The 12,144-nt window shown below is 40.9% G+C and overlaps 1 protein-coding gene across 1 annotated transcript in view; it reads left to right on the top strand.

Annotated features, from left to right (window-relative positions):
- Positions 1 to 11,298, top strand: part of LOC139456345 (uncharacterized) — a 34,672-nt gene extending 23,374 nt beyond the window's left edge. The window contains exons 9-13 of the mRNA XM_071237990.1: positions 329 to 435; positions 1,381 to 1,499; positions 3,042 to 3,115; positions 3,535 to 3,696; positions 4,779 to 11,298. Coding sequence (XP_071094091.1) covers positions 329 to 435; positions 1,381 to 1,499; positions 3,042 to 3,115; positions 3,535 to 3,696; positions 4,779 to 4,962 — 646 coding nt within the window. The 3' untranslated portion in view covers positions 4,963 to 11,298. The remainder of the gene's footprint in view (positions 1 to 328; positions 436 to 1,380; positions 1,500 to 3,041; positions 3,116 to 3,534; positions 3,697 to 4,778) is intronic.
- The last annotated feature ends 846 nt before the right edge of the window (positions 11,299 to 12,144 follow it).

Here is a 12,144-nt window from a genome sequence, read left to right as displayed (position 1 = left end):
CATTTAAATTGGGGGACCAGTGAGATAGTTTTGTGGTTAAAGCAATTTCTTGTCATGCCAAAACAGGGTTCCATTCCTCATAGGGGTACAATGTGTGAAGCCCGTGTTCCAGCTAAGTTTGACCTGATGCGACCTTCAGTGGAGTTGACATTTGGATGCAGAGAGGTATCATATCAGAGTAAACAATCTGTTTGTTTGTTTGTTTGGTGTTTAGCGCTGCACACAGCAATTTTCCAGCTGTGTGACAGCATAACACCATATTCACGTTTATTTGTTTTCCCATTCAAGCGAAGCACGACTTCTGATCTTGCATCATGTTTTGTTGCAGTGACAGTGACATCAGGAACAGTATACTTTTGTACACGGTGTATTCGTTTGGCGTCATCGGTGCGGAGGACGTCTTCACCATTTTCCTGTCCACAGAACCACGATACAGTAAGTCTCCTAATTATGTCCACAAAAGTGCATGTCCATATAAGGCAGCAGAGAGATGTTTGGCCTTTGAAGAATTGTTTACTGTTTGTAGCCTTATTCCAGCTATATGACAGCGGTCCATCTATACTTGAGTATCGACCAGACAGTCCAGTGATTGACTTCATGAGCATCGATATAAACGCCATTGTTTGTTGATTAACAAGGCACGCAACAATATTGCAGCTATAAGACAGCGGTCTGTATATACTTGAGTCTGTACCAGACAATTCAGTGATTGACGTCATGAGCATCGATATAAACGCCATTGTTTGTTGATTAACAAGGCGCTCAGCAAAATTCCAGTTGTATGACAGCGGTCTGTAAATAACTGAGTCTGGATCAGATAATCCAATGATTGACCCTGCAATTGATACATGCAATTAACCTGGTTGCCAAACCTGACCACCCGATCCCTAAAGTTGCCGCTTTCATCAAACAGATGGACCTATATTCTATATTCTCTCCTGGAATCTTACGGAATAATAAAAATAATAATTGCACTTGATAGGTGCTGTTTTCCATCCTCTATGTGGTTGGTCAAAGCGCACTTAATTATTACCCCGGTCATTGGATCAGTGTGCACTCAACAATCATTCTCAGCTCCTTGGGGAGTATTCAACCCAAGCTGCCTGTGAGGTTCTAGAAGGTTAACAGCCACATTGCCATCTCATCCTACCGGGTACCCATTCACTGCTGGGTGAACAGAGGCACATTTGAAACAAAGTCACTTGCCGAAGGAGATCCACATGTGGCACAGGAAACTCTCAAGAGCCAAACTGCCGAACATGGTCCCCCATCCAAGGACTCTATGCGACCAATGTTGCTTAACTTCACCTGATTTGTGACCTGTTTGACACCACCTCTGATCCCACTTATGCATGTAATATTCACTGATCTCTTCCACAGATGGCATGGGCTTCACATCTAACGAGATTGGCCTGTCGATGGGTGTGGTCTCGGTCCCACTGCTAGTCCTGCAACTATTAGTGTATCCAGCGATGGTTCAGAAATTCGGAATTAAAAAGGTATGTAAAATGTTTTCTTAGGCTAAAAAAAATAATAACCTTGGTTCTCGGGTACCGCCCGCATCATCATAAAATCTGCTGCACGTTTCGTTTTTATTTGCATTTAAAAAAATCAAAAATCATAATACTTAAAAAGAAACCAATATAACACACCCTTTACTGTTCATCTTGTGTTATGGTGGCAATAGGAGTGCAAATGCTTATTATGTAGGGAGGCGCTTTCCCAGGTTGATGGTACACAACTGTTTATTTGGTTACACACTAGTTTGAATGAAAAAAACAACAACACTGCCCGCCCCGACTTTGTTTTCCAAAGTCATTCCTGAGAACCAATTCTTTTAATTTTTTAAGTCTTAATTGTAATGTTTTATGATGTCACAGTCAGCAAATGTCCTTGCTGTATGAAAATGACCTATGGATAATAAAGTCTTGTGTTAGCCAAACCAGTGGTTGAATACACAATGCCATTTAGAAAGTGGTCAAATGTAACTAATGTTATATTTGGGATAACACTTTCTTAGTAAAGTACAGATTCTAGTACTTTTTTGGGTTGAGTCCCGTCTGGGATTCGAACCCACACCTGCCAGGGTGAGGCACCTAATCGCGATCTAACCCACTCAGCCACCGAGGCTTCCACTAGGTGGAAGCCTCGGTGGCTGAGTGGGTTAGATTGCTGACTTTGTGTGCTGGCGATTTGGTGCCTCACCCTGGCAGGTGTGGGTTCGAATCCCAGACGGGACTCAACCCCAAAAAGTACTAGAATCTGTACTTTACTAAGAAAGTGTTATCCCAAATATAACATTAGTTAAACCAGTGGTTGACAGCGTGATCAGGCATTATTGTCAAGTTGTCAGGGCGCAGTGACACACAGTCAGACTGAACATTGTAACTGTAGTGTATCAACACGATGAGCTTGTCTCAAACAGAGGTATAAAGGATTGTAAGTGGGGGGATACGTTACACTTGTGCACCGATGCCTTGTGAGTTTTCATGTGACGATATGATACACAATACGATTTATTTTATATTGATACAAGATGATACACATGCCAGAATGAATCACTTATTACTCCCCCCTCTCTCTTTACCCCCGGGGCGGTCGGGTAGCCTAGTGGTTAAAGCCTTCGCTCGTCACACCGAAGGCCCGTGATACGAATAATATCAAAATTTCGGTTTCAAATTTGTCCCCATATGTTGTGGTAAGAGACGACTAATTGGATCAGATTGCTTGGTTCATTGCAGTTCATCGTACCCCAACAGCGTGGATCAATCATTGTGCCAATCATTGTTCCAATCATTGTGCCAATCACTGTGCCAATCACTGATTGTCTGGTCCAGCTTTGGTTATTCATACAGCTGAAATATTGCTGAGTGAGGCATTGCAAAAAATACACACAAACAAACACACACTCTGATTGCCTTATTTTTATTAGAAACAGAATAACACCACAATGCAATTGTTCCAGTGGATATTTCTTTAGAATTTGGTCAGATTAAGTCTGAATTAACAGATCTTTGAATATTGAATTTTCGTTCTTGCAGACCTTCCTGATTGGAGGGCTGGTGTTGGTGGTGACAGTCCAGACGCTGCCCATGCTCCACCAGCTGTATGACAAGTAAGTAATCAGGCTGAGTGAGTGAATATTGTTTTACATACACTCTGCAAGGTAGCCTGTATGTTATCATTGTGTTCTTTTTTGTTTAAATGATTGTCTGGTCCAGACTCAATTATTTACAGGCCACTGTCATATAGCTGGAATATTGATGAGTGCAGTGTTAAACAACAAACAAACAAATTAAATAAGGGCTTATAAACAGTAAAGCCATTCAGGTTTTTTTCTGCCTTGGACTGCTACGTGTTTTGAATTCTTTGAGAAGCAACTTGTTGAGCCAAATCTTTTAGTTTTCTCATCTGGAGACATTTCCATGGTGTTTTCAACTGCTTTCAATTTTTAATGTTCAATTCCTTTGTGAAACCCAATGTGTTGTTAGCTAAGATAGAAGTGACTCATCTTGTTCTGATATTGTTCTTCAGCAAGGTGATGTTGTGGACGTTGCTGATGTTGGTCATGCTCCCGGAGAGACTGGCTGTTAATTGCTGCTTTTCTGGCTCGTCCCTAATGATAAATAACTCCGCCAATCCACAGAATGCCGGGACAGTCAATGGTATCGCAATGACCTTCACTGCTTTAGCAAGGTCAGTGAAATCAGAAAAGAGTAATAGAGGAAAACTGGATTTTTTTGTGATCAGTTTTCACAGATTCAGATTTCACCAAATTTAGGATGTAAGTGGACCCTAGTGACCTCTCCCATCTGTCAGTTGTTAACTTGTCAACTCGTCTAGCGACCCTTCCCATCTCTCAGTTGTTAACTTGTCAACTCGTCTAGTGACCTCTCCCATCTGTCTGTTGTTAACCTGTCAACTCGTCTAGTGACCTCTCCCATCTGTCAGTTGTTAACTTGTCAACTCGTCTAGTGACCTCTCCCATCTGTCAGTTGTTAACTTGTCAACTCGTCTAGTGACCTCTCCCATCTGTCAGTTGTTAACTTGTCAACTCGTCTAGTGACCTCTCCCATCTGTCAGTGGTTAACTTGTCAACTCGTCTAGTGACCTCTCCCATCTGTCAGTTGTTAACTTGTCAACTCTTCTAGTGACCTCTCCCATCTGTCAGTTGTTAACTTGTCAACTCATCTAGTGACCTCTCCCATCTGTCAGTTGTTAACTTGTCAACTCGTCTAGTGACATCTCCCATCTGTCAGTTGTTATCCTGTTTACTAGTAAAGTGACCTCTCCCATCTGTCAGTTGTTATCCTGTCTACTAGTAAAGTGACCTCTCCCATCTGTCAGTTGTTATCCTGTTTACTAGCCAAGTGATCACACCCTTCTGTGGCTTCCCCTACAATATTGATAAACTCCACATAGCACTTTACACACTCATCCTGAATCTGTGGTCACCTGAATCTGTGGTCAACATAGGTCACATGAGGTCAAGGTCACCACTTGTATCGCTCTGTTACAGGATCTTAGCCTGTACACACTCGTCCTGAATCTGTGGTCAGTATAGGTCATATGAGGTCAAGGTCACCACTTGTATCGCTCTGTTACAGGATCTTAGCCTGTACACACTCGTCCTGAATCTGTGGTCAGTATAGGTCATATGAGGTCAAGGTCACCACTTGTTTCGCTCTGTTACAGAACCCTAGCCTCTATGAACTCTTCCTGAATCTGTGGTCAGTATAGGTCATATGAGGTCACAGTTACCACTTGTTCTGTTACAGGACCCTAGCCCCTACAGTTGGAGGGAGTGTGTATGCCTGGTCAATCAGCTACGGTGCGGAACATCTCGGGCCACCGTTTGACCACAACCTGGCGTTCCTCATCTTTGGCTTGGTGTTCTCCATCAGCGTCATAGAGTGCCTTATGCTGCCTGAGAGCCTCAACAAGCAGACCAAGAAATCCTGATATACTGTCAAGTGTTCCTTGTTTTATGTGAATGGATCAGGAATGACTGCGATGGAAACATGTTATGCTCGCAAATCCCTTAGCCATACGAGAAGCTGTGATATGGAATATGTCAGTACTTTGTGTTCTTGGAGGGAACCTGTCAAATTTGATGTTGTGTTTGCGGATTATGTGAAAATGTCCATTGTGGCAGCTCCAAGAACATCACCGGCATCTGTTCTAATGAGAGCTTTGTGTTCATGGAGATGTAATGTGGAAATTATTGATGTGTTCCTGGTCAAGTGAACGAGTTCATTGTGGCTGCCCAAAATACATGACAGGAACATGTCATGGAGAGTGTCTGTAGAAATATGGATGTGTTCCTGGTCAAGTAAACAAGTCCATCATGGCCGCCCAAAATACATGTCAGGAACATGTCATGGAGAGTGTCTGTTGAAATATGGATGTGTTCCTGGTCAAGTAAACAAGTCCATCATGGCCGCCCAAAATACATGACAGGAACATGTCATGGAGAGTGTCTGTTGAAATATGGATGTGTTCCTGGTCAAGTAAACAAGTCCATCATGGCCGCCCAAAATACATGACAGGAACATGTCATGGAGAGTGTCTGTTGAAATATGGATGTGTTCCTGGTCAAGTAAACAAGTCCATCATGGCCGCCCAAAATACATGACAGGAACATGTCATGGAGAGTGTCTGTTGAAATATGGATGTGTTCCTGGTCAAGTAAACAAGTCCATCATGGCCGCCCAAAATACATGACAGGAACATGTCATGGAGAGTGTCTGTTGAAATATGGATGTGTTCCTGGTCAAGTAAACAAGTCCATCATGGCCGCCCAAAATACATGACAGGAACATGTCATGGAGAGTGTCTGTTGAAATATGGATGTGTTCCTGGTCAAGTAAACAAGTCCATCATGGCCGCCCAAAATACATGACAGGAACATGTCATGGAGAGTGTCTGTTGAAATATGGATGTGTTCCTGGTCAAGTAAACAAGTCCATCATGGCCGCCCAAAATACATGACAGGAACATGTCATGGAGAGTGTCTGTTATGATATTGACGTGTTCCTACGTTGTGCCAGGAACACATTACAGCTTGTGTTCATGGAAAGTAGTTCTGTTAATCTTTACCGATGTGTTCCTGATCCAGTGAACAAGTCTAGCATGGCAGCCAATACAGCAGAGCTTTGACAGATAATGGGATAACTCATGCTTTGAGTCCATCATGACGGGAATATACAGGTGTTCTTCATGGACAAGAGGGGACACGAATGGAGCAGTCGTTTAAGGCACCTTGATTCGTTGTGCAGAGTTGCGTCCCTTGGGCATGCCAGAAATCTATGATTTGGGGTTCGAATCCCGGTTCGCCCCGATTATGTGACTAGGTTTGTCATCACCATACCCGTGCTCGTGGGTTTCATCGAAGTGGTAAACATCTGAGACCTGCATCACTTCGGGGTTTCCTCCCACATTAAGCTGACATGCCGCGATATAACTGGAATAATGTTAAAAGCGGCGTTAAAACCCAACTAACTCATGGATAGAAATGTGGAACTCACAGTGTTCCTGACCAAGCAGCTGTGTTTACCATGGCAGCTTAAGAACCATGACACATGGAGCAAGCATAGATTACAGCTATTGTTCTTGTTTAATGACATGGCTTGATGCACTTACAGTCCATGAACCTTCAGAATCAATCCAGATTGTATGGTGGCCCAGTGGTCAAGGGTGCTACACTTCATTGTGCTGTCCTGGGTTTGAAATCCAGATTTCCTGATTGTTTTTTGTCCTAATTGTTGTTACCATGGTTACAGGATAGCATCCACACACTCGAGCATACTAATGACCTTTATTGATGTCATGAGCACCAAGTATTTAGCAAAGTCAGATCCCAAAGGGGTTCCAATAGATCAGGACAGTGGGGGGTGGGGACTGGGGGGTGGTGGTTGTGAGGGAAGGGGTGCTAGGACATCATTTGTGGTATGTAAAATAGCCACAATTAAGTCATAGCACTGTATTCTCAAACTACAGATTGAAAGTCTCCTGTGACATTTGGCACAAACAGGTCAGGCTGATGCATCTTCTTCTATACTATTAGATGTGGCCCATTCAGCCTTCTACTCCTTACCAAGTGCTTATATACACTGGAGAAGGTTTAGTTTCGAAAAAATGTAATGTTATTCCACTGGCATATATCCAGGGGAGGACACCTTATGTGTCATCAGTGTCACTCCTCCTTCAGGCCTGTGAAGATCCGGGGTAGAATAGGACCTCAGCAAGCATGGGTAAAAAGCGACTATTCTTGTCGTAGGAGGCTTCTTACGGGATCGGGTGGTCAGGCTTGCTGATTTTGTTGATGCAAGTCATCCTATTGATGCTCATGATATCAATCACTGTACTGTCTGGTCCAGACGCGATTATTTACAGATCGATGTAACTGGAATATTGCCCAGGGGAGCGATAAACAAAAAAACAAACAAACAAAAATCAACCTTCCATGTTCTATACATATGTTGTAAATATGACAAACAGCTTAAGATTATATTATCACAGAGCTCTGGTGCTGCTCTTTATATTGTAGTTGAGCATAATTACTTATTTATGTATTTAGTGTTATCCTGGTATATGATGGAGGAGGATAAGCACAATGGTATCTTGTTATCAACATTTCTTCAGGCAGGAACCTACAGAGGACAATCAACACAATATCTTTTCTGAACTAGTTCATGTTACTTCGTCCCTCGGAATTGTTAGCTTGTCTTATAGTTCTTGGCAGCGTGGGTGGTCCAGTCGTCTAAGGACCCACAATTCAATGTGCAGAGTTGCATCCCATAGAGGTGTACCAGAAACTGAGGATCATGGGTTATATTAGCCCTGATTATGTTTCTAGGTTTGTCAGAGCCATACCTGTGCTCAGTGTATGTATCTAGGACCTGCATCACTTTAGACCTTCCTCCCCAAGCAGCTGACAGGAATATGATGATAAAGCCGCCTAGACTAAGATAATCTGTAAGGACAAAATTGGCAAACACGACTGGCACATGTTCGTATGAAAGTGATTTACCTCTGCCTGTCTTTGTTGACACAAATATGTCTTTTCCATCTTTTGAACCCTTTAAGAATTGTCTATCTTTGTCTGTTAGGGATGAAATCGTGAATGTTTTCAATATCTGATCGACTAGGTCTATATTGGTCAGTATCTTTGTGAAGCCGTACAAGATAATTACAGCGATCTGACTGGATATGGGGTTTTAATTACAAGGGGCACAACCTGTGATCTGTGTGAGGTGGCGCCACGATCGTGCCAAGAAAACAGGGCTTGATGGGGCAAGGGTAAACTAGGCTTTGATATAGTCTAGAGGACATGCTTGCCTTGGGAAGGTGAAATGAGCTTTGACCAATGGCGTCCACCCCTGGGTGCGTACCTTGCAGGTGCTAGTTGTGGAGGCGATTCTAGTTGCCTGCATGATGATGTGTGTGTACATGATATATTTACCTACAGTAGAGATGTGTCAGACTCATGTCTTTTGGCCTGGTACACCAGAGTCACAGTATGAGCCAACCTGTGACACTTTGTTAATGATACATGCATATCACTGTTCATTATTTTGAGAAAATCGTTATTATGATTTTTATATGACATATTGTAAATCGTCTCATGTGCAGATAATTTGTGAAACAATATAAGTTTTTTTTGTGTCATTGAGTTTAAAATTGTGGTGTACCATTGAATTGTTTGAAGCATGATGATGATGATGATGAGGAGGAGGAAGATGATGATGATGATGATGATGATTTTATGAGTGCTTCTGCTGGGTCAAGTGGGGCATATTTTACGTTCATATTTTTGTGTATACTTCTACATGTATAACTGATTATTTACTGACCAATCAAAATATCAGGTATTACTGTTTTGTAATTTGTTACTGTTGTTTTGATTGGTTGTTTTAAATGTGTATTTTGTCTCATTACTACCTGGGGTATTATAAGATAACCAAAGAAAACGTGAATGTGTATTCTTTCACTTACGTCATTGTGAGTTCCGGATCACTTTACGCCTGAACTGGATATCTTTTCTTGTCATTCTTCTCTTTTCTGTTTTTTTGTTTTGTTTCTACTCTTTTATTGTTGATTGAAAACAGTTGTTGTTTGCATGTTTATTGTGTATTATTTTTAAGAACTTGTGTTTTAGCAATCTCATGAACATGTTGTATATTCATATCATGAACTTGTATAGTAATATCATAAATATCAATAGTCCCCTCTAAAACTATGCAGATCATATCCTTATTGTTTTGATTAAATATTGACTTTATGCTTTTTGCGTTTATGGAGTTATAAATGTAAATGGCAGTATGCACAATATTAAACCAGTGACATTGCTCAGCACAATATTACAACACAAGCCCCGCCCTTTCAATTGTCAGCCAATCAGGAATAAGTGGTCATTTGTGGGTTTACCCAAGTGCTTTTTGTTCAAGGAAACATAAATGCCAAAATAAATGCTTGCTTAGCCAATCAAATGCCACGGAATCAGTGGTAATTGTACCAGTGCTTAGTTTGTGAATTACCTACTTTTTACCATCTTCCTGAGGCAAGGGAGTTAACTCACTATAAAAGACCAGTTTCCACCATGCCGAGCAAGGCTGGAATTTCTTGGCTCAATCGTAGCGCCACCAGTGGCTATTACAAGTAATATCCCTACTATGCCCCTCCTATTGACCAATCAGATTCCACCTCTCATGTCACTTGCATTTTCTTCAAACAAAATGGTGGGGCTCAATCAAGACGATCTGATCGATAATCAAGATCTCCTTTGTAATAAAACAGGTCCTACCTTGTGAAGTGCATCAAATCACTTGAGCACCTGGATTAAAACATGAAAAGATTTGGAAAATGTCTGTTGATGCCCAGTTGACGGTACACGCTTTGCAAATACTGCACTCAAACAAAAAAATTCAACGTCGAAATCCTTGTTGTTTACGAACCGGATGTCTAGTTTGTTATGCGAGTTTTATTGGACCTGCATAGACTCATTAGTCCTGCCAAAATGTAACTCTGGAATTCCAGCCTAGGTCGGAAACTGGACTTTTATAGATGACTTTTTACTTAAAACAAAAATGTTGAATTGTTTGTTATTTTATTATGACAGGTGACGTATACTTATCTATGTGCTCCTTTTTCTAACAAAATTTTGTATTTTGTTACGTTTTAAATATATTTTATTTTAGATCAGGAAATAAACTCAAATCAAAATTTGATCATTCAAATGTATCTGTGATTAAGTTGTAGATGACAGATAACTAAAAAGGTAAAGTCATCTTAAAAAGTGTTCCCTCCCATTCATTTTGTTGTATGTATTGTTACAGACCATAGCATTTTTAATGATCACTGATGGGAGCATATATATTTTATACATGATTTATACCACTCCACTCTTGATTGCGATAGATTTTACTCTCCATGATCTACAAAACTGATTCTCATATGTCAAGTGTATATTTAAATAGAAAGACATATCTGTTTATTAAACAACATATTCCATTCCAGCTAACCTGCATGCCTAAAATCTCGCACGTTTGACGTCTCTTGTGACCACCTCACTTTCAGGAGAGTTGACACTATCTTAGATATGGCCAAACAGTGTGTATATCTTTACTAACTTTGTTTATCTATGTCTTATAGGTACGCATCACTACAAATTACAAATGAGATGAAGAAAATGTGATAAAGAATTGAATCACCTAGTTCTTTCATATTGCTAAGTTAATCCATCTTGCCTGGCAGATTAAGTATAGTAAAATGAAAAAATCAGGCAGTTTGAACATCTTTTTAGTTGTACATGATGGGATGTGTGAGAGTGGTTTGATACTCCCCAGGGAGCTGAGAATGAAAATCGAGTGCTCACTGATCCATTGACCGGGGTAATAATGGTGTAGCACTTTGAGCATCCACTTGTTGAATGGAATCTGGCGCATTATAAATGCATTTATTATTATTATTATCATTATTATTAATGAAAACATAAGTAAAGTGTTGTTATTGCAGAAGGTACACAAAGTTAAGTCTCTCAAAGCGTCACTGTCACCTTAATTGTTTTGCTACACGAATGTATATTCTTTATATGGCTTATGTGACATGTTAGTTTGCCTCAACTAAACTATGAGAGGATATTGTCTGATGTTTTGTAACAAGCATGTGTGTGTGGTGTCAAACATTTATACATATGGTATATTATTTTATTCTGCCCATGTTGTATTCTTACAGATATTATATTTTATAGTCGGTGTCTCAGGTGTTATATGACTGTCTGAATAAACATGGTGTCCTATTTTTACTGGTAGTAATGTTTGTTTCCATGTTTGTGGAATTTGGAGAAAAAAGATGTTTTTACACATAGTGATACTATTGATAGTGTTTAAAAAAGGTGTTGTTTATTTATACTGTGGAGGGGGGCACAGGTGGACCCGTCGTCTAGGCCACTGCGATTGGTTGCCACGTGCAGAGTTGCATCCCTTGGACACGCCAGAAACCTATAATTGTGGGTTCGAATCCCGGTTCGCCCCTGTTATATTTCTAGGTTTGTCAGCACCATACCCGTGCTGGTGGGTTTCACCGAAGTTGTAGATGTTTGAGACCTGCATCACTTCGGGCTTTCCTCCCACATTAAGCTGACACGCCGTGATATAACTGGAATACTGTTAAAAGCGGCGTTAAACCCAACTCACTCACTCACTTATACTATGGAGATCCTGGAATAGATTCTGGTTGAGAGGTGACTCAGTGGATCAGTGGTGATTTGGCTGATTGATGTCATCATACCTGTTGGTGGGGAATGTTACAATATGAGATGATATATTGGATAATATAATATCATAAGATCTCGGTTAGAATAGGTCTTCAGCAACCCTTGCTTGTCATGAGAGGCGACTATGCTTGTTGTAAGAGGCGACTAATGGAATCGGGTGGTCCAATCTCATTAAAATCCGTTCTTAGTTTTCACCCACCGCTAAACAAAGATATGAGGACATCCCATTATGGTTCACGTCAGAATTTTGACCGACCAGTGAAATGACTGACAAAAAATCAACATTAGCCAATCAGAAGGCAGCTTTCTCAAGATTTACGACACTAGTTTCAAACTGGCAACTACTCTTCGAAACATATTTTGACGTG

This window comes from Haliotis cracherodii, unplaced genomic scaffold, assembly GCF_022045235.1.
Source record: "Haliotis cracherodii isolate W230 unplaced genomic scaffold, xgHalCrac1.p SCAF_11, whole genome shotgun sequence".
Taxonomy (NCBI): Eukaryota; Metazoa; Mollusca; class Gastropoda; order Lepetellida; family Haliotidae; genus Haliotis; species Haliotis cracherodii.
This window is presented reverse-complemented; position numbering and strand designations above follow the sequence as displayed.